Source organism: Psittacula echo, assembly GCF_963264785.1.
Source record: "Psittacula echo genome assembly, chromosome: 4".
NCBI classification, from domain to species: domain Eukaryota; kingdom Metazoa; phylum Chordata; class Aves; order Psittaciformes; family Psittacidae; genus Psittacula; species Psittacula echo.
In genome coordinates, this window is record NC_137738.1 from 120,352,178 (window position 1) to 120,371,484 (window position 19,307).

At 41.4% G+C, this 19,307-nt stretch overlaps 1 protein-coding gene across 1 annotated transcript in view; it reads left to right on the forward strand.

The window, feature by feature from the left end:
• The window catches only part of EFEMP1 (EGF containing fibulin extracellular matrix protein 1), a gene marked incomplete at both ends in the record, with an annotated part of 49,790 nt that overhangs the window by 2,795 nt on the left and 27,688 nt on the right, over positions 1–19,307 (forward strand). Inside the window, 2 exons of the mRNA XM_080616352.1 lie at positions 182–230; positions 408–668. Of these exons, the coding sequence (XP_080472478.1) occupies positions 182–230; positions 408–668 (310 nt within the window). The remainder of the gene's footprint in view (positions 1–181; positions 231–407; positions 669–19,307) is intronic.

Genomic DNA, 19,307 nt, shown 5'->3' on the forward strand with positions numbered 1-19,307 from the left:
TGTATATGTTTGTTGTTCCTGCCCAGCAGTGCTGTACCAATAGCTGTTTTTCTAGCTTACCAAGGTATGCAAACACTGCATTTCCCTTAGTGTCCAACTTGGAGTTTACTGAAGTATGCTTGATTATTTTTCCAAAATAAGGAATCCCAAGTAGCCTAATATTTATTTTTTCTCTCTCTAGCAATGCACAGATGGCTATGAATGGGATCCTGTTAGGCAACGGTGCAAAGGTACAGTAAATAATACTTAGAGAATACCAATGACAAGTCTGTCTTTGCAAATTATCATTGCACCTCCCTGTCTGGACAAGGAGGTGTGCTTGCATGTCTGATTGTGTTCTTTGTGTTAATGGCTCTTGCAGAAGGTTCGCCTGTTAAAAGCATGACTTGTGTTGTTGCTAACCACAGATATTGATGAATGTGAAATAGTCCCAGATGCATGTAAAGGTGGGATGAAATGTGTTAACCACTATGGAGGATACCTCTGTCTACCCAGAACAGCGCAAATTATTGTAAATGAGAGAGAAGAAGCAGCAGCAGAATCCACTAGTGGTCGCAACAACGTCATTCGACGGACCCCAGCCGACCCTCACCGTGCCCCTCCAAACCCCACTCATCAAATCCAGTGTGCAGCTGGGTATGAGCAAAGTGATCACAACGTGTGCCAAGGTAAGAAAGCTGCCCTATGTTTTCCTTTCAGGATGACTGGAGTGTATGTAATAACAAATGGAATACCTACAAAATGATAGCCTAGAACTCTTGTATTTACTAGAATGTATTGTGGTACCATCAAACTGGACGTGTAGATGCTTAAGATGCATAAATAAAATACATGCATGTTGTTATATTTCAAGGGACTACAACTTGCAGTTTGTTTCATCTATTTCAGAGTATTGAGTAGAATTAGTTCTGTTGTCTGTAGATCCTCAAAAGAAAAACCCCTTAATGCGAGTAAGCAACTCCAGTCAAACACTTTGGGTTGTATGTCCAGGAGAGGCAGTGCTTTGGCTAAAGTAGGCAGCACAGCAAGTCATATTCTAGACAATTTGTAAGGACTTGCAAAACTATGTATTTTTTGGTAAATGAATGCTGAATGGAACAAAAAATGACCACTATGTGAACATCTGCTTAGGGCAGACTGTAATGAAGAATAGAGTGGGTTTACTACGTATGAGGAATATTGCTCAAGTAGTAGGAACCAAACATCTGAACAGCTTGTGCTCTTCTGATCTTTATAGAAGTAGCTCTGTGCAGACCCTGCCAGCTTCCTTCCAGTCATAATCGAGCCAGTCTTTGAAACTATGGCAATGAAGAGCTTTCATCTGCGTGTACATACACCACACACGGTGCCAAAATGCTCAGGGTATTAGCAATGTTAATTGTATGCATTCAGGACCCAGCCTCACAAGCACTACTGTAAACTAAGACTGTTTCATTTATTATTTTATATAAATAGTTTACTCTTCTACTTGCTGAAGTAACAAATGCTTCGTCTGCTGTTTTGTTTCCTTTCACAAAAGATAGATTCTACTCCTTGTTCACAAGCTGGGGTTTCAAGCACGTTAGTGGGATATCCGTGCAAACAGAGGGCAAAACGTGACCCCATGGTTCATCTTTTCCACTTCGTGGCCTGTAGCAGTATAATCATATAAAATAGTACTTGAGTGACTATAATCAGGGCAAGCTATAATATACAGTGGTAGTTCCTTTCTCCCTGGTATTCGTGTATACAGAACATTATTTATCACTAGTAAGTAAATTCCCTGTCATTCTGAAGCACAGTAATCATCATGGAGGCTGGCTACGTTATTTTTGTAGGCAAAGCCTCAGAGTTGCATTTCTGGCTTATCTGCTAATGTTCAACATTTCCGTCACTCCAATTCAAGAATGTCAAGCCATGAACCTACTGCAGGAGGTCAGTGCTGTGATCCCCTTAACCCTGAGTGTTCACTTTGGGTTATCAAGGGAAAAATCAATGCCAAGGATGGCAAATAGGTTTTATCTCCTTAGTTTAACATAGTGAAGTAGCAGCAGAACCAGGAACCTGTGTTTGATCTGAAACCTGGGTTTGATCTGGCACTCCCTCCTTCAGGTGATGCTGCATTATGGTGGCTGGCACTCATCTTCACTGGTGAACTGCAATACATGCTTCAACTTTAGTAAAAGCTGTTGTTATATACTCAAAAAATGCCAGTAATGCTAGCAAACATGAACATCACTTTTGCTTCAATGGCTTTAGGTATATAAATTGGGGATAGCATAAGAAAGGTTAACATGTAGTGCCAATACCTTACATTCCAAATAAAGGTCAAGAGTTAGGGTTAACTCAGATACCAACAACTGGTTGAGGTTTCTGTTTTGTTGGGAAGATTGGTGGTGATACATTACTATTACTTTACTCTATGCTCTGGCTTCCTGAACTTGCAGCTAAATATTTATATCAAATTCACAAATCTTTGGTTAATTCATAACAACAGCTCACTGTTGTTATAGTACCAGAACTTTTAAACCCTCAGACATATGAACTATGGTGAAATCTTGGGCTTGACTGAATCAGAGTTTTGCTACTAATTTCCTCATGCCAAAATTTCAATCTAAATGCAGAAAGCCTGGGAATATTAGTGTTTAAAAGCTGAAATGCGTTGTACTGAATGAATTCCAGCTGGAAAAAGGGTAGTGGACAGTGTGCTTGAAAGGAAGGATAAAAGACTTTTTGGAGCACTTAAAGCGTGCATTCGACTTCATGATCTTCATGCTTTGCACTGCTGAAAATATCTTATAAAAGATAATCTTGATCAGCGATGGTCCCACTGTGGATTTATTTAATTATGGTTAAAAGACTGCGCTATGATAACTGCTTGAGGCTCCTAGGGAGTGTAACTTACACATATAGTCACACTTAAGCTTGTTTTATTGTTTAGTAAATCAAATATGAAGTCCAGCTCCTTCTAATTGTTTGCAGATGTATGACATTTTCCTTCCAGTCCAGCAGCACTAAGTATTTTATAACCAATGTGAAAGTGTGGAGACCTCTGGTTAAAACAATAACATGCTCTGAGGAGCTGTATTACTGACATCATAGGAGAGCATGAGGGGCCTTCTGTTTAATACAGATGTCCACTCCCTTTTTAAGCATTGGCTAGGGAGGGTATGGTAGGCCAAACACATGCATGTTGGTTTGGAATAAACATGCATAAATGACACTACTCCTGTTGGGCTTCAGGAGGCTTCAGTGATGTGCTGAGCTCCACTGTTGGGAAAAGCATGGTGCAGTGTGGCCGGATCCTATTTCTATTGACAGGAATGAGAAACATTCAGCTAGGCACATGATTCTCTGCACTTCTTAATCTACCAAAACATGGCCGTATGCTGGAGTTACAAAAGATACTTTAATACCTTCTTAACTTCTGACCTGAAGAAGACAAGTGACAACTCATACTTATCAGTGTTAAGAGTTTTCTGCCTACAGTACATGCTGTTATTTATTGGAGACCACACAGCACATGAAAGCCCCATTCAGGTTGGATAGGGCTTGGAGCAACCTGCTGTAGTAGGAGGTGTCCCTGCCCCTGGCAAGGGGTTGGAACTGGAGGAGCTTTAAGGTCCCTTCCAACCTAAACTATTCTGTGACTCTATGAATAGCACCAATGCAGACTGATCACATAGCACAGTGCCTTGCAGAAGACAATTCCACGGAAATTACTTCAGTTTCCTACAATATAAATCAGTTTTACAACTACCAGTGATCAGAAACACATTCTTGTGTAACTGTGTTGATGTCAGAAGTGTGAGTAGCCAAAATTTCCTGGGAAATTCTTAGGAATACTGTATGTGAGCAGTAAGTGCCAGGAACCCCCCAAACTGATGAAAAGATGAGGGGAGGTTATTCTGGAATAAGATCTCTTATGCAGAAAATGTGCAGAGCCCTGAGTTTGAAAACACAGCTTCAAGTTAAAACACTTTAACTGTATCTTAAATTCCGAGTTTATGACCTTAACTAATCCCCCCTCTCCCCGTGGTCAGTTCCCACTTCACTGTCACTTCTCAATTTGCCTTTACCTCTAAAGGGCTGCTGAATTGGTCCCTAAGTTAGACTCCCACACGTGGCAACCGCCACCACTCTAGGGAAACAAATCGAATGTTCTGTCCTGTCACTGTGGGAGCATCGTTCCCGCTGGGAGGAGCAAAAAACAGACTAAGAAATGTTTTTAACCAAATTACTGAGTTAGCTAATATTTGCAGCCACTTTTTGCCTGATAAAGAACCAAACAGCTGCACTCTGTTGCCTGCATACAAGGTTGAACTGGAGTTCTAGTGTGTTGTTAGGCTCTCTCTGATTGGAGTCTGCTCCTATTGGAGTCAAATGAAAATCATCCAATTAATTCAATGTTGTCAAATCCAGTCTGCAGGAAACCACTCCTAGAATGTTAAGGACACTTGAATGAAAATAAGACCAAGCCAAGGTACCAAATAACCTGTAAACTTGAGGAGGGAAAAGAACTTTCTTTTCTTGCCTTCCTATCATGCTGGCAATACAAGCAAAGCAGCAAGCAAACATTCTTGCTCCTCAGCTGGATCAGCTACCTGCATTTCTCTGGTCTCTTTATAACCCCTTTGTGCTACTGTGACTGTAAAATACAGGTGGGAGACAGATGGTAATACAGCATATCAATGATTTCTTATATAGAAGAGAGAAATGCTTTTTTCCTGATAGTTCTGCCCAGACTTGATGGATGTTGGCTGCTTTTTCCCTTCTCTGTTGGGGAAGGAAAGGAATGAACTTGTTCTCTACTCTATGGTTATTTGTCCCCCCAGAATCATTTTAGGGGTCTCTTCATTGGTAGGGTCTTTTTTTAAGCCTTCCAGTACTTTCCAAAGCAACTTATCTAGGCTTTTACCTTAAGAAGTTAACTTACTGTAAATAAGTCAACTTTGTGTAAGTAAGTTAACAGAGTTAACTTAGTGAAGATAAGTCGAATAAGCCTAAAATCTGCATCTCTAGATCCCTCCTTTTTTAAGGAGGGAGGGGCAAGAGTGAGCAATTCATGTTTTGTTTTCCATACAGAAAACCCTTTCTATTATACATATGTATATATGTTAGGGATGTGCAGCTAGCACATAATCATAGAATCATAGAACCATAGAATAGTTAGGGTTGGAAAGGACCTTAAGATCATCCAGTTCCAACCCCCTTGCCATGGGCAGGGACACCTCACACTAAACCATGGCACCCAAGGCCTCATCCAACCTGGCCTTGAACACCGCCAGGGATGGAGCATTCACAACTTCCTTGGGCAACCCATTCCAGTGCCTCACCACCCTCACAGTAAAGAATTTCTTCCTTAGATCCAATCTAAACTTCCCCTGTTTCAGTTTGAACCCGTTACCCCTTGTCCTGTCACTACAGTCCCTGATGAAGAGTCCCTCCCCAGCATCCTTGTAGCCCCCTTCAGATACTGGAAGCTGCTCTGAGGTCTCCATGCAGCTTCTCTTCTCCAGGCTGAACAGCCCCAACTTTCTCAGCCTGTCTCCATACAGGAGGTGCTCCAGCCCCTGATCATCCTCGTGGCCTCCTCTGGACTTGTTCCAACAGTTCCATGTCCTTTTTATGTTGAGGACACCAGAACTGCACACAATGCTTCAAGTGAAGTCTCACAAGAGCAGAGTAGAGGGGCAGGATCACCTCCTTTGAGACATAAAGGACATAAAAACTGGGTAAGTACAGGTGCACTCAGCCTGGCTCTCTGCAGAACTGCCTCAGGTTCAGGTTGGAGAACTCAGTATGCCTGAAGCAGGGTGCTCACCACTGATGTCTTGGCTGGGTGCAGACTGTGCTTCTGAAGTGCATGGCCTAAAGAGCTCCACTCAACATGCTTTGATGTGCCTCACTGAGAGGTCCTGGCACATGCAAACCAGATCCCCTTCAGATGAAACTAAACCTGAACTGCACTGCAGGAGTGATGCTAATACACACAAGCACTAACAAGCCTTCAGGCTCCAGGACCAGACTAGAGAGACTCCCAGAAATGTAGGTGCTGGGACAGTGGAGCCTCCACACCAGCTTCTGTTGTGCTCTTATGAACCCACACTGTTTGCTAATGTAGAGATAACCTAAAATCATAGAATGGTTAGCACTGGAAAGGACCCTAAGGTCATCCAAGTCCCTTCGCATGGGCACCTCCCACTAGACCATGTCACCCAGGGCTCTGTCCAACCTGGCCTTGAACACTGCCAGGGATGGAGCATTCACCACTTCTCTGGGCAACCCATTCCAGTGCCCCACTCCCCTTACAGTAAAGAACTTTTACTTTATATCTAACCTGAACTTCCCCTATTTCAGTTTCAGCCCATCATCCCTTGTCCTATCGCTATGGTCCCTCATGAAGAGTCCCTCTCCGGTATCCAAAACACACCTGTTTCTTACAGGAAACATTTTGGAGAGCCTTTCATTAAATATTGCACCAAGTTTTCCCCCTTCTTGTATTTAAGGAATACTTTAAAAAATGCTTTCAGGACTACTTTTAAACGAGCCTGAGTTGTGACAAGTTTAGTTCCAGAGTTGTTATTCTCAACAATGTGAGACCTGCTGAGTTTGAGAATAGGGTGAGGAGAGAGGCTTTGGTAGGAAAAATAAGCTCTAGTTATCTGTTTTAGGATTCCATTAATTCATCAAAGTGCTCACTTGGGCACAGTTCATACATACGTATGTTTGCTTCAGTACTTCAAGTGGAGAACACTTGTGGCCAGCAGTAGCCACCTTAAGAGACTGACCATGCCCTTTGAAGAGTAATTACTGGGAATAGCCATAGGAATTTTGCAGGTCTAACAGAATCCACCACAGAAGGCTACAAACTGACATTTCACAGCTCTTGGTACTGAGTGTTCATGGATGCCAATTAATTCCTCATACATTTGAGTGCATCCTGCAGAGATCATCTTTCATCAGCCCATCCTGAACCAATTGTTCAAGCTGTTAACGTGTGAAACTGCTGCCTTTTGCTGCAAAAAGCCCTTTCTGGAGCACCTCTTTAATAGTCTTGAGGGACCTGAAGGAAGGTCACAAAAACTCATCTTGTTTTGAGGGCCTTAGGGCCTGTTTTGGGGCATTTTAAAAACTTTGGCCATTCTGAATCATCTCCCCATCTGTGCTATTTGCACAGCTGTGAATGTCATGTCAAGACCTTGGATAGATCTTCTCTGTTCTGTCTGACCATTTTACTGTGAACATCCATCACGAGCATAAATACTAGCAGCTGCTTTACTTCCTTGAGTTCCTTACTGCTTTTCCATTATCCTGACCCCTGCAGGAATATGCTCAGGAGGTTGCAGCTCAAGATTCATACCATATGCTAACCACACTGAGATTGAGGCAAGCTTCTGAAAGTTGTCTTTACCTCAGCTTCTTGAACTGTGATTATCCAGGCAAGCCTAATGTAGACTTGAAGTTTAAGTAAACTCATTAGCAGTTCTCATAGCTTCTTCTTAAAGACAAATGGGATTGTGCAGTAGTCCTATTGACTGTCACGCTTTGGGGTTTGATTTGTTGATTGTGAAAAGCCTGTTTGCTTAGTAGCTCTGATGAGACTAATGTTTTGACAGGCAGAACATAGCAAATGCATTCAGTAGGTCTGAAGAAAGTCCAAACCTTCAGCCATCTGTCCTCCTTCAGAATCTCACTCCCTAAGCTGGAGGTCTTTTTCACGATGTAGTCAGGAATAATACCAGATAGCAAAGGAGAAGAATGTGCTTATGTCTTGATCCTGACTGGGCATCCCAGTATACTTGGCACCCCATTAAAAGGCACAGAGTATTTATATCTCTCTTCAAGGAATTCCCTGCCTCTGTTGCAAACACTGACACAAGCATCCTAGAAGTCAGCAAACCCTACAAGGAGCTATAGCTGTCATCTGTTGCATTCTGTAGCATCAAAGAGCTTAAAACTTGGCTTGCGGGAGCACGAGCTGGCTTCAGTTCCCTGTTTCAATACCTGCTGTCAATGAATTGTGGTTAACAGCATTGCAGTGATACCAGACTTTCCCTAGCAATAACAGCAGTGTGAGAGCACCCTGGCAGCCTCTTTTAGCACCTTCCTTGGATAATTTTATAGTGATACAATTGTCACTTTGTGGATAGATTCTTTCTCCCATACTTCCATGAAAGAATTGCAGCAATGTTCTCAATGTGTTTGTTTTGAGCAGGTCTGCAGTTATTCCATCCTAGGCTACTACTGCATTACATATAGCCTGCTAAGGAAGGTTGGGTGTTCCTCCTTTCTCCAGTTGTTTGCTGAGGGCAATTTCCTCTCATCCAACACTTTTTGCTCTGTTTTCAAACCTGATTCAGATTATTTAATACAAAATGAACAAGCTCTTACCTGTGTTTTACTTTCATTTTTGAAGTTTGGGTTACCGAGTCACCTTTTCTAACCCTAGAACATTTCTGAAGGATCTCAGCATTACAGACACACAGTTTTTCAAGCTCCAAGACATCTCTTGAGCATTTTTACTGACAGGGCACTAATTTAGCAAACTAGAAAACTAGTGCAAGAGCTGAAGTTCAAAACTGTTATTTTCCTCATTTTATTCTCTTTCCAAGTGATTTTCTTCATTTCTTTCTAAGGAAGATGATAGTTACTGTTTCTTTTTGCCTTTCTGTCTGTGCCAAAATAGTTCTACAGGCAGAACAAAGCTTCCCACAAATACAGAAGTGGTTTGTTTGATTCTTCACTGTACTACATAGTGATGCTTCTGTTCTTTTGCATATGCTTAACTAAGAAAGAGTATCTCCTGCATTATAGCCAAGTGAACCAGTGCCCACCATTACCTGTGTTTAAGCTTGGTTTAATACAAGTTGAGCTTGACTGTCTCCTTTCATCATACTTACAGAAAACTTACTCTCATCTTCCCTCTGCGATGCTTTTTAAGCTATTTTTTTCTGGACTATCACCATTTATGCATGTTCTGTAATAATTCAGACAAGATTTAAGCATCCTTTCAGCTGAAGGGTTCTTATCAAAGAGAAGTTTGCCACTTACCTGTCAAAGTTCAATTGCTTCTGTCCACCTGCTTGAAAGATCTGAACTTGGCTGTTAAGACCTCTTCTCTCTGCATGTGACAAGAATATATTGAATAGGTAATCAGCCATATATAGGTCATGGATAAAAAGCATGAAATTTCACAAAGATTTTACCTGGTTTCATCTTTAAAGTGCTACATTTTGGGTTTTGTAGCAACCAGGTAGCATGAGGTTTTGAGAGAAAGCTATCTGCCATAATTCAATACATGGCAAAACATAACCTGAAAGAACATATTAAATGCAGAAGAATCCTGCTTGTACCTTCTTTCACTGACATTTTAACTTTACTAAAAATACAAGGGTTTGGCAATTACATGTAGCTCAGCATACATGTAGTTACTATAAATACCTTTCATACTCATTCACATTTGTGTTTTATTTGTTGATCTGAAATCATGTTAAAAGTTGGTTCTGTTGTAAGTATAGAGAAGAAATCTCATCTTTGTTATGTGCAATTATATGGTAAAACCTGCAGCTTTGAAGCTGGAAAAGTTACTAAGCAGACAACATGTGTGACACGCACCTTTATGAGCTACAGTGCTAAGAAAAGGTTTTTCACGCCCACAAAGGAATTAGACATTTTCTGGCATAATGTGCCCCAATCACATAATCCAACATTTTTAGAACTAGATATTCACTAGACACTTATCTGTTGCTGTTATCAAATACCTTAAGTAAGTAACTTCTACCTGAAAAATGCTCCAGAACTATTCTGGAGTTAGGTGGTGGGGTTTTGTCTCTTTGGTTTTTGGGGGGAAAGAGGGGGAGTTGGTTGGGATTTTGGAGGCTTTGGGGTTTTTATTACTCAGCTTTCTTATCTTCATTTCTTAATGTCAAAACACAAGTTTTCAGAGGGTGGGCAAAATAGTACTTGCTTGGTCAAGGATAACGGTGACGACTAAATGTCTAGCCACAAGTAAAATTCATAAATGGGATGATAAGGACTCAGTGTATGAAGGTGTATCCATCTCCTGGGTAGAGACATTTCTTTGGGAAGCTCTGAATTTGTCTTTATTAACTCCTGATTAAAGAAATCATGCATTTGAGTAGACATATCTCAGTATCTTTTAAGCCTATTTAAATCAGTTCTGAAAGGGAGAAAACATGGCTGAGCTTTCCTTTACAAGCTGAATTTAATCTGAAGGCAACTTCTAGTCTAGTCATGACCCAGGATGACATGATGAAGCAAATCTGACGCTGCACTTGAGCGTGTTTGGTCCATGCCTGAGCGGGTGTTCTGTGTGGTTTCCTGAGTACAAACAGAACTTGTTCAAGGATTTTTATCCCCATATGCCTGCATGGGTGGGATTTCTGTTAACAGGTAACTGGTCATAATGTGTGCAGTCAACCCTCAATGGGTAGCGAAAACAACATCCAACACAGTGATTTGAAAGGTTCCAGCCTGAATGGCTTCGGGAATAGTTTTTGTCCATCAACACCAGTAAAATCTTCAGCCTGAGTTTTCAAAGTAATCTGTCACTGTTTCCCCATGAATTTTTACTGCCAAAAAGATGGTGTTTATAAAGGAGAACTGGCCTTCTGCTGGCCTCTGAGTAAATAATCTGATCTATTTAGAGACTACTGACACCTAAATTCCACTCTCAGCTGTAACTTGCACCAAAGGAACTTTGAGTCAGATTGTTGTGTAAAAGTGGCGTTTGTACAAAGACTTAAGGTTGGGTTTCAATACTTAAAATTCATAAGAGTTAAAGAAATCCAGGGTGGGGGAAATAAGACAAATTATAGGATGAAAATATACCATAATGCCAGAGAAACGGTAGCATCAATTATGGCATATATCTTAGCATCAACATCACTATTGTAACAGCTGCCTGTTCTAACGGAAGTAGTTAGGATTGGAAAATGAAAGGATTTTTGAGGTGTAACAGTTTTCTGCGTGGTTTTAATGAGGTTGTAAATAAGCTAACATTTAATAAGGGACTCGTGCAGAGGAAAGGAATAAAACATGGCAAAGTGAGCAGAGATTTAGCTGTGATTTTAGCTGCCTTTTGACCTCGCTGATAAAACTATCTTGATCAGAAAGATGGAAAAAGCAATCTCTTTCTTGATTACTCTAGATTTACTCCATGGAGATTTTGGGGTACCCGGGCTGCACTAGAAAAGAGATGGAATCAGATACACATTTAGAAGCAACCAATACAGTTCAGGATTGGGAGCAGGTTCACCTAAGTTGATAAATACAGCATCATTTCAAGAAATAGATATTATTGAGTGCCTTAAAAATACTTACTGAATTCTACATCAAATTTGAAACCATTTTGCTTTGCACCTGCATTACCACATCTTACTTGTACTTTTATATCTTGTACTTAAAGCACTTTGTTAGTGGATTAATTTGTTCTCAAGAAACTTTCTTATCAGGAACAAGTTCTCCACATAACTTTTAAAAGATAAAGGTGAACCAGATAAGACAACGTACTGCCTGTCACACTTAGGGCTAGTTAAAAGCAGTAATATTTCAATGGGCAGTGTTGCGGTTAGTGCACATTCACATCAGAAAGAAGCAGTGCTGTGGAACACCCACATATCTGACCATGTAGTTCCTTACTTCATATCTCCCAAAAGTTGTTGGAGATGGATCAGAAAAGTGTGCAGAATCCAAATGTCGTTCCAATTTCCCAGGGTAATATAAAAGCTCATTCTTATCTGGTCATCCTGCTTGTATTTACTCTGCCATCTAGATCTTCTTCAATCTTATCTGGCTTAATGTAAAGGATCAAGACAGATTTTCTTTCCAGCTTGCTCCTTGAGTGGAAAAGAAGTTCAAGGTGGTTGCAAGACCCTAAGATATTGCCAGTGTTTTAGGCTCAGTACTTTTTACCTAGTGCAGAAGGTACTATACAAGCAGATAAAAATCACTGAATCATAGAACGGTTTGGGTTGGATGCACCTTCAGAGCTCATCTGGTCCAACCTCCCTGCAATGAGCAGGGGCATCTTCAACTAGATCAGATTGCCCAGAACCACATCCAGCCTTGAATGTCTCCAGGGGAAGTCAAGTCAACACCATTGCACTGGTTGAGCATCTCTTGGGCTGCTGGTGTTAGAAGTGTGAGAGCATTACTCAAATGAGCCTGATGTTGGGAGAATTATAACCATCCTGATATGGTTTGTGCACTTCAGAAAGTGGGTATGAGAGAAAACCACCCATTTTTCCAATCAAAACCACTGTTTGACCATTATTTAAACAATCCAGAAAATACATCCATGAGTTTTAATCTCTTATTAGGCACGTGGAAAATGATGATTTTGAGGATGGGGCTGCTTTTGCTATTGTGTATGTTGCAAGTGAGAGTATTCCTCTACCAGAAACTGTGGTTCTGTGTGCCTAAAAAAGGGGAAAATCCCCATTTCTAGAAGATATTTTTATGAAAAGGCTGCCTCATTATGTATTTAAATCCAAACCTTCTCTCCATTATGATTACACTCAGATTTCAGTATTCACCACGAAGACAATCTCTGCCTTACTATGTATGCAGATTTATAAGGCTCCAGGCACCTTTGAAATAAATTGAAAGCACAGCCATGTAATAAAGCCAAACCCAGACACTAGCCAAGGAGATCCACCCAGCAACACCCTCGAACACCCTCAGCCTCTTCCCCTAAGCACAGCTTTAGAGCTCTAGTCTTGATCTTGTCTTCGCTTTCTCCACCCTCCAAAAGCTTCCTGGGGGATTCCCCGGCAAGCGGAGCAGCCGAAGCCTGCGAGCGGCTCTTCCTCATGCACAAACACTTCACTTGCTGGGCTTTCTTACCTATGAAACAGCTCAGGAGTGGGGCTGTTTGCAGTCTGCTCAGCCTGTTTCAAGGTGGATATTGTATAAGAGGAGCAGCTCACAGCAGGAGGAAGCAACAGTTGGGGGGTGAGGAGGGATTCAACAACCGAGGGGAAAGATGTGTGGCAAAACCACACTGAAATAATAGAAGGGTTGGAGAAAGCAGGTTTGCAGCTGCTGTTTCCCACTTTGAAACACAATTCAAAGCTTCATTTATGATGCTGAATGGTGAGTCAGAGTATCCCAGGAAAGGGAGTGCTTCCTGAACTCACTGCTAGAGGGTATCAGCAAAGCCAACAAGTTAAGAACCTTATTAAACAAAAGTCTAGACATTTTATACAGTGAGACCAGAAGTTAAAGAGCAGCAACTTCGAATAGCAAACCTGATTGATATGTTTAGGGCAATCTCTAATTATTAAGGAATGTCAGGATGCTGGAGAGGGACTCTTCGTCAGAGACTGTAGTGAAAATACAAGAGGTTCAAACTGAAACAGGGGAAGTTCAGGTTAGATATGAGGAAGAAGGCCAGGTTGGACAGAGCCTTGGGTGACATGGTCTAGTGGAAGATGTCCTTGCCCATGGCAGGGAGTTGGAACTGGATGATCTTAAGATTCTTTCCAACCCAACCCATTCTATGATTCCATGATGAGGGAAATTGTAAGAAGTGGACTGGCAATATCTGTACCTTTCTGAGGTACTACATGCTGCCTGATTTGACAAAGCATATTGAGTTCAATTTTCCATCTTCCTGCACTTGGTGACTGCTACAACCTGTGACTGAGCAAATTCCCCAAAGCTTTGATTAAGCCATCTGGTGGACATCAGACGTTCAGTACTGCAGTGGAACCATTCCCCGCTCTGCACACTGCAGAAGGTTGAGGCTGGTTTTAGAGAGCACAAATCACTAGAGTTTCACTGAAAGTTAAAACCATTGGGAAATTTCAGGCAGAAGTTTCAGTAACTGACAAAGTGATGTACAAACAATCTGATCTGATTGTCAGCTCTCAAATGCATTTAAAACATTGCTATATGGAAAAGAAACCAGGTCTTAGTATCAGAACATTTTCATCATAGGAATCACAGTTTGTTATTGTGGGTGTTCAAGGCCAGGTTGGACAGAGCCTTGGGTGCCATGGTTTAGTGTGAGGTGTCCCTGCCCATGGCAGGGGGGTTGGAACTTGATGATCTTAAGCTCCTTTCCAACCCTGACTATTCTATGATTCTATGAAGAGCATGCAATACTGCAATTCAATGACATCCTTTTGTGCTACCACAGCTTTCAGGCTTCTGACTTAGGCTCCATCCTGGAAAACATGTGCCCGGAGAAGGAAATCTGTCCTGCTCTGAACAGCTCAGTGGTGCATGGGTGTCCATACTTTAACACGCACACGCTTTCCACAGGACTATTGCTGTCTTTAGTGCTGTATTTGGGACGAAAGCAGCAGGAGCAGCTTACAGCATTCTTTGCATTTGATTCTTTGTTTTAGTATCTGTCATGTCCAACCTCGCCAAAAACCGGCCTCAGCAAATTCTGGCTCGTGGATGCTGTGGGAGCCCCGGGGGCTCCATACACATGCCTCATCTGTGACCAAACAGGGGCTAAGGAGCCATTTCACAGCGCCTTGTCCTCAGGGTGGAGTCACACTCCTCCAACAGCTATGATCAGTAGGCTGAAAGCAAAGTATTAAAGAGACCAAAGGGACCAGTTGGGATTTGCACTGACTGAATGGCCGTTTGGGGGGTTCAGCCAGAAAGAATGATTCTGAGTGTCTAAAAATATGAAAACCAGCAAAAAAGGCGACACAAAAACGTTGTTTTAATTTGGCTGTAACATTCCAAGCAGGACAGCCGTGGGATCTGCCTGGATCAACTGGAGGCCATCACTGCAGAACACCACAGAAGCTCACGCAATGCCCCAGCTCACACGCACTCCAGCTTTATGGCATGAAGTTCCAGCACTGTCTCTGTCACACAAGTTCAGATTCAAGACAGCATTACTGTTCCGCTGGGATGTGATTGGGATGGGCTGGGTAGACAACAGCCCTTAAAAACTGGGATGATAACATGCAGGTTTTTCCATTCCTATCATTTGTCCTTAATTTGAGAAATTAAATGCTTATGTGCCATTGTTCACTATTCTTAGCACTAATTTCACAACTTAGCCCAGGGATGACCAAATGGCTTCTTTACAGGGTTTTTTTCCCCTCTCAGTTCACATCTGTCCTGTATTTATTTACTTTGGTGCTTAGGTTGCATAAAAATAAGTGTTGTGACTCAGCCTCCATAAATGTTCTAATCAGAAACCTCACTTGACTCAACTACTGCCTGAAGAACACTATCTGAAAAGCCAGAGAGTAGAAAGGTAGTTCCGCATCCTGGTTAATAGCTTAGAGTGTATTTACAACACCATAGAATGATTCAGGTGAGAAGGCAGCTGAGGAGGTCTCTAGTCCAATGTTCTGCTCAAAGCAGGGTCAGCTCTGAGATTAGAGTTCATCAGACCTTTGCACCAGGGAGGTTTATCAAGTCAGGGCTTGAAAACCACTGTGGATGGAGAGGGCACAACCTTTCTGGGCAGCTTGTTTCACTTCTCGGCTGCACTAACGGTGAGAGAGGTTTTTCCATGTATCCAGTCAGCATATTTCCTCCCAGTTCACCCTGGATTGATAAAGTCAGACAAGAGAGATGTGCTAAAGATACAGATTATTTTTCCCCCTTCATTTTTCATTATACTTCTTAGCTGGTTTGCATTAATCCCTCAATTTTACCTATCAAACTATTTAGACTTATTATTTAATTTGGCTGCAGCACAGAGAGGCCGCCAGTCACTGGGGAAAGCTTCCTTCTGCAAGGCACTGTATGCACAGATGCAGTGAAAAAGCTCACCTGAGAAAACCTCCCAGGCTTGTACATCCAAACATTTGGCTTGCATTCCTTCTTGATTTTCTTCAACAACATTATATTGATATTATCCCCACTTTGGGGTTTTACCTACTGCCAAGACTATTTCTTACTGTACTTTTCAGAACAGAAAATTGTATAAACCTGCTGTATTTGTGGGAAAAATGGGTTTGTTTTCTTACCAAAGATGAAGGTGAGGATGTGCTTTCCATAAGTGAAAGGAACACAATCCTGGGGCAGCTCTAGGGTTGAATACAAACATGTTCAGGGGGAGAACATGTTCAGACATTCAGACTAGGGAAAAGCTGAATGTCATTCCCAGCTTCCCATGACCCGAATCTTGCTACAAGGGAATCTCAGTTTCAGTTTAGAAGAAAACAAACAGGAATATCAATGTGCATCCACAACCAGGAAAAAACAGGAAAACATAAAGTTTCACTGGTTGGTGTCTTTGCTACTTAACATACAAAGCTCTGAATAAATGCAAGGATTTATTCATACCTAATGCCCACCAAACTTCTTAAAGTACTGAAAGTATATCAAGACTGATTTTAATAAGCAAAACCACTGTTTATACTTTGAGGTATCATATTAAGACACACTTAGTTGTGTTCCAGCATTTAAAGCACATTTGGATCCCAACAATTCCACTGACATCTTTGCACACGCCTACATTTACACAATTCCTGAATGCTATCCTGAATAGGAATCTGAATAGGAATGAATTAATCCTTCACCTTGTTGCTAGGAGTTTTAAAGAGCCTCACTAAAGTACTTGCCAGAGTAAGCCTGTAATACCAAGCACAGATTAATCCTACTCACGGGTGGGTAGGAAATGCTTGGAAGTATAGGAGGGAGTAGCCTTGATCTGAAGGAATGGTGCTGTTGACCCAGCTTGCAGTTGCATTGCTGGGACAGGGTTTGCAGCTGATTCTGCTGAGTATCCATCTGGTCTCACATCTAATAGCACTGTCCCTTTTAGATACTCTTCACGTCATTTCTGTATCTGCTTCATTCTTTATTCTCTCCTCTCTACTTCAACTGGCAGCAAGAGCCAAAAAGTGACTGAAAACAGCAATTCACACTGTGCTCCTGGAGAAATTACTATACAATTAGCAGCATTGCAACGTGAGTTTCAAAATGTTAATGAAATAAAGCTGCTCCTTTAGGAAATGAGATACTTTATGATTTATGGTGACTCTGAGCAGGATTGTGAGGAGTGCACAGTGCCAGATGGAAAAATACTGTGGCTTTTACTAACCAGATACTTCATGCCACTTCTGTGGGAAGTGATGCCTGGCTTGATTGAAATAATCATCTCCTCTGCATCCTCTTTGTCAAAGCTTATCCCTTCTAGAAAGTGAATTGTTATGATCTGAAAATCAGGTATATTTTCTTCATCCTGAGGAGCAGAATGATGCAGTGGACATGAGTGGTTTGGGACAGCATGACACGTAGCTGTGTGTTCACACAGTTCTTTCCATGAACTCCTCAGACTCATTTTCTGGCTCGAGAGGCTTTGCTCTCTACTACTGGACATTTTGGGCGAGCACATGTACATGTAATGAGTATGAAGCCTTGTGGGACAAATAAAAATTACTGCACAAATAAGAGCCCTAATAAATCAAGCCCAAGAGTTTGAGGTCAATACGCAGAATTAACTCATTTACCAAACGTTCTGGAGATAAGAGATCATTGTTCTTTGCTTTGAAAAGATTTCTGGGTTTAATATGTACTCAACCCTTACTTATCTGTTATGCTTTGCTTCCTTTTTATTTTCCTTTCATTGAAAATGAGACCTAACTCCTTAAAAATCATTTGGACTTGATCCTAAAACACATTGAACACTTCCCTGTCCTTCGGAAAATAACAGAATACAAGAACTTTCATGACTTAGTTTTCATTTCTTGAAGCCTTTCTTTGAAACCCTGAAATCAGTTCAGAAGGTCCTATCTTGCTATTTCTTTTGTTCCATAGTGATCTTTTTGCCAGTCCATGAATTCGCCAAAGCATACTGAGAGTCTCTTAGATCCTAAAGAAGTTTAGATGCAGATCTAGCTACAGAGGATGTCCAGCTAACTGCTGGAAACCAATCTTGTCATTGGTCTGCCACCAGTTTTTTGCATATCTATTGGTAGCATCTGATGAATTAAAACCAGCCTCTAAGTCGATGGAGTTGGTTAGGTGCTATATATGAAGGTTTTAAAGCTACTAAAGCCTTCACATTTAGAGTCTGTTAAAAATCTTGCCCTCCTCTTCAGTAGTCCCTGTGTGGAAATCTTCTGTTTTGCTTATAAAGATCTTTACAGGCCACAAACATCATCACCTGCCAGATTGGTTCTTGCTCTCCTTTGAAATCCTCTATTCTGACACTGTGGTTGCTTGCAAGTGGCCCTGTCTCTGAGTTCAGAGTTTGCCTATCAGCAGAACAGTGGAATCCTTATCCATGACCTTCTGTAGGCCAACTGCACAGAGAAACACAATTACTATGTTAGATGTCTGAAGCTTACACAATAAATGTGAAGTTGATTAGCCTGGGAGAAGTCCTAATGTTGCAATAGTTTGGGTTATTTGAGGTAACACAAACTATAGTAGCATAAAAAATAACAGGAGCGGTAAAATTATCAAAACACCTTACTTCAAAACGCTTTAGCTTCAGAGTTTTGAGCAGTTCTTCTAATCCTATTGGTAACATGCTTGTAGATGTTTACTTTTCCTCCACTATAAATAGAGCATCTTATTAATACTTAGGTACTTATCTCCTTGCTTTTCCTTTTAATTCTATTCTTTGCTCTTGGCATTAATTCCTTTGATACAATTAGTCTCCCCTGGAGTCATCCTCTGTCAGTCCATCTCTTGCCTCAGCACTTATTAGAAGATAGCACTTCCACAAGGAAAATTCATTTATTTTGCCACTCAGCAGATGCGTTGGCATGGCATGGACTTTCCCCTTGTACTGCACAGCTGCAAAGCCAAGTGGACAATCAGACATACCGGAATCAAACGCATCTGGAAGGCATTTGAGGCTACAAGACATCTATGAAAACCTTGAGTGTGATTGACAGCTTTTTCCAATAGCTTTGATGGAAGTTCTAAATTGAGAAATCTCTTCTCCTATCCTGCAAGAATTTATGAGCGAACTTTATTCTGACCAACCAATATTGGCCTGTATTCAGCAGCACATGAGGCCCTCATGTTCCCCTGTGGCTCATGCTCATTAGTTAACCTCTGCAGTGGTCATGGAAAGGCTAAAGTAGATTTTAATCAGACATTTATGATTGTCTACTTAGAGCTAGAGAGCTGTGCTATGTGCTGATAATGTTCTGGGCATCCCTCAGGAATGCCAGGATGAGACAGGCTACAAATCCTTGGCAATTAGCTCATACACTCAATTTGCAAGAAGATCAAAATCTGGGACCTTGGGCTTTTTAAAGAGGGAATGGAATGGACTGAAAACCAAGCAAAACACCTTCTGAATTAAAAACAAAGAGAAGGAGGGGCCTCAATGCTGCCTTTCCAGGAAGGATGGCCAACAC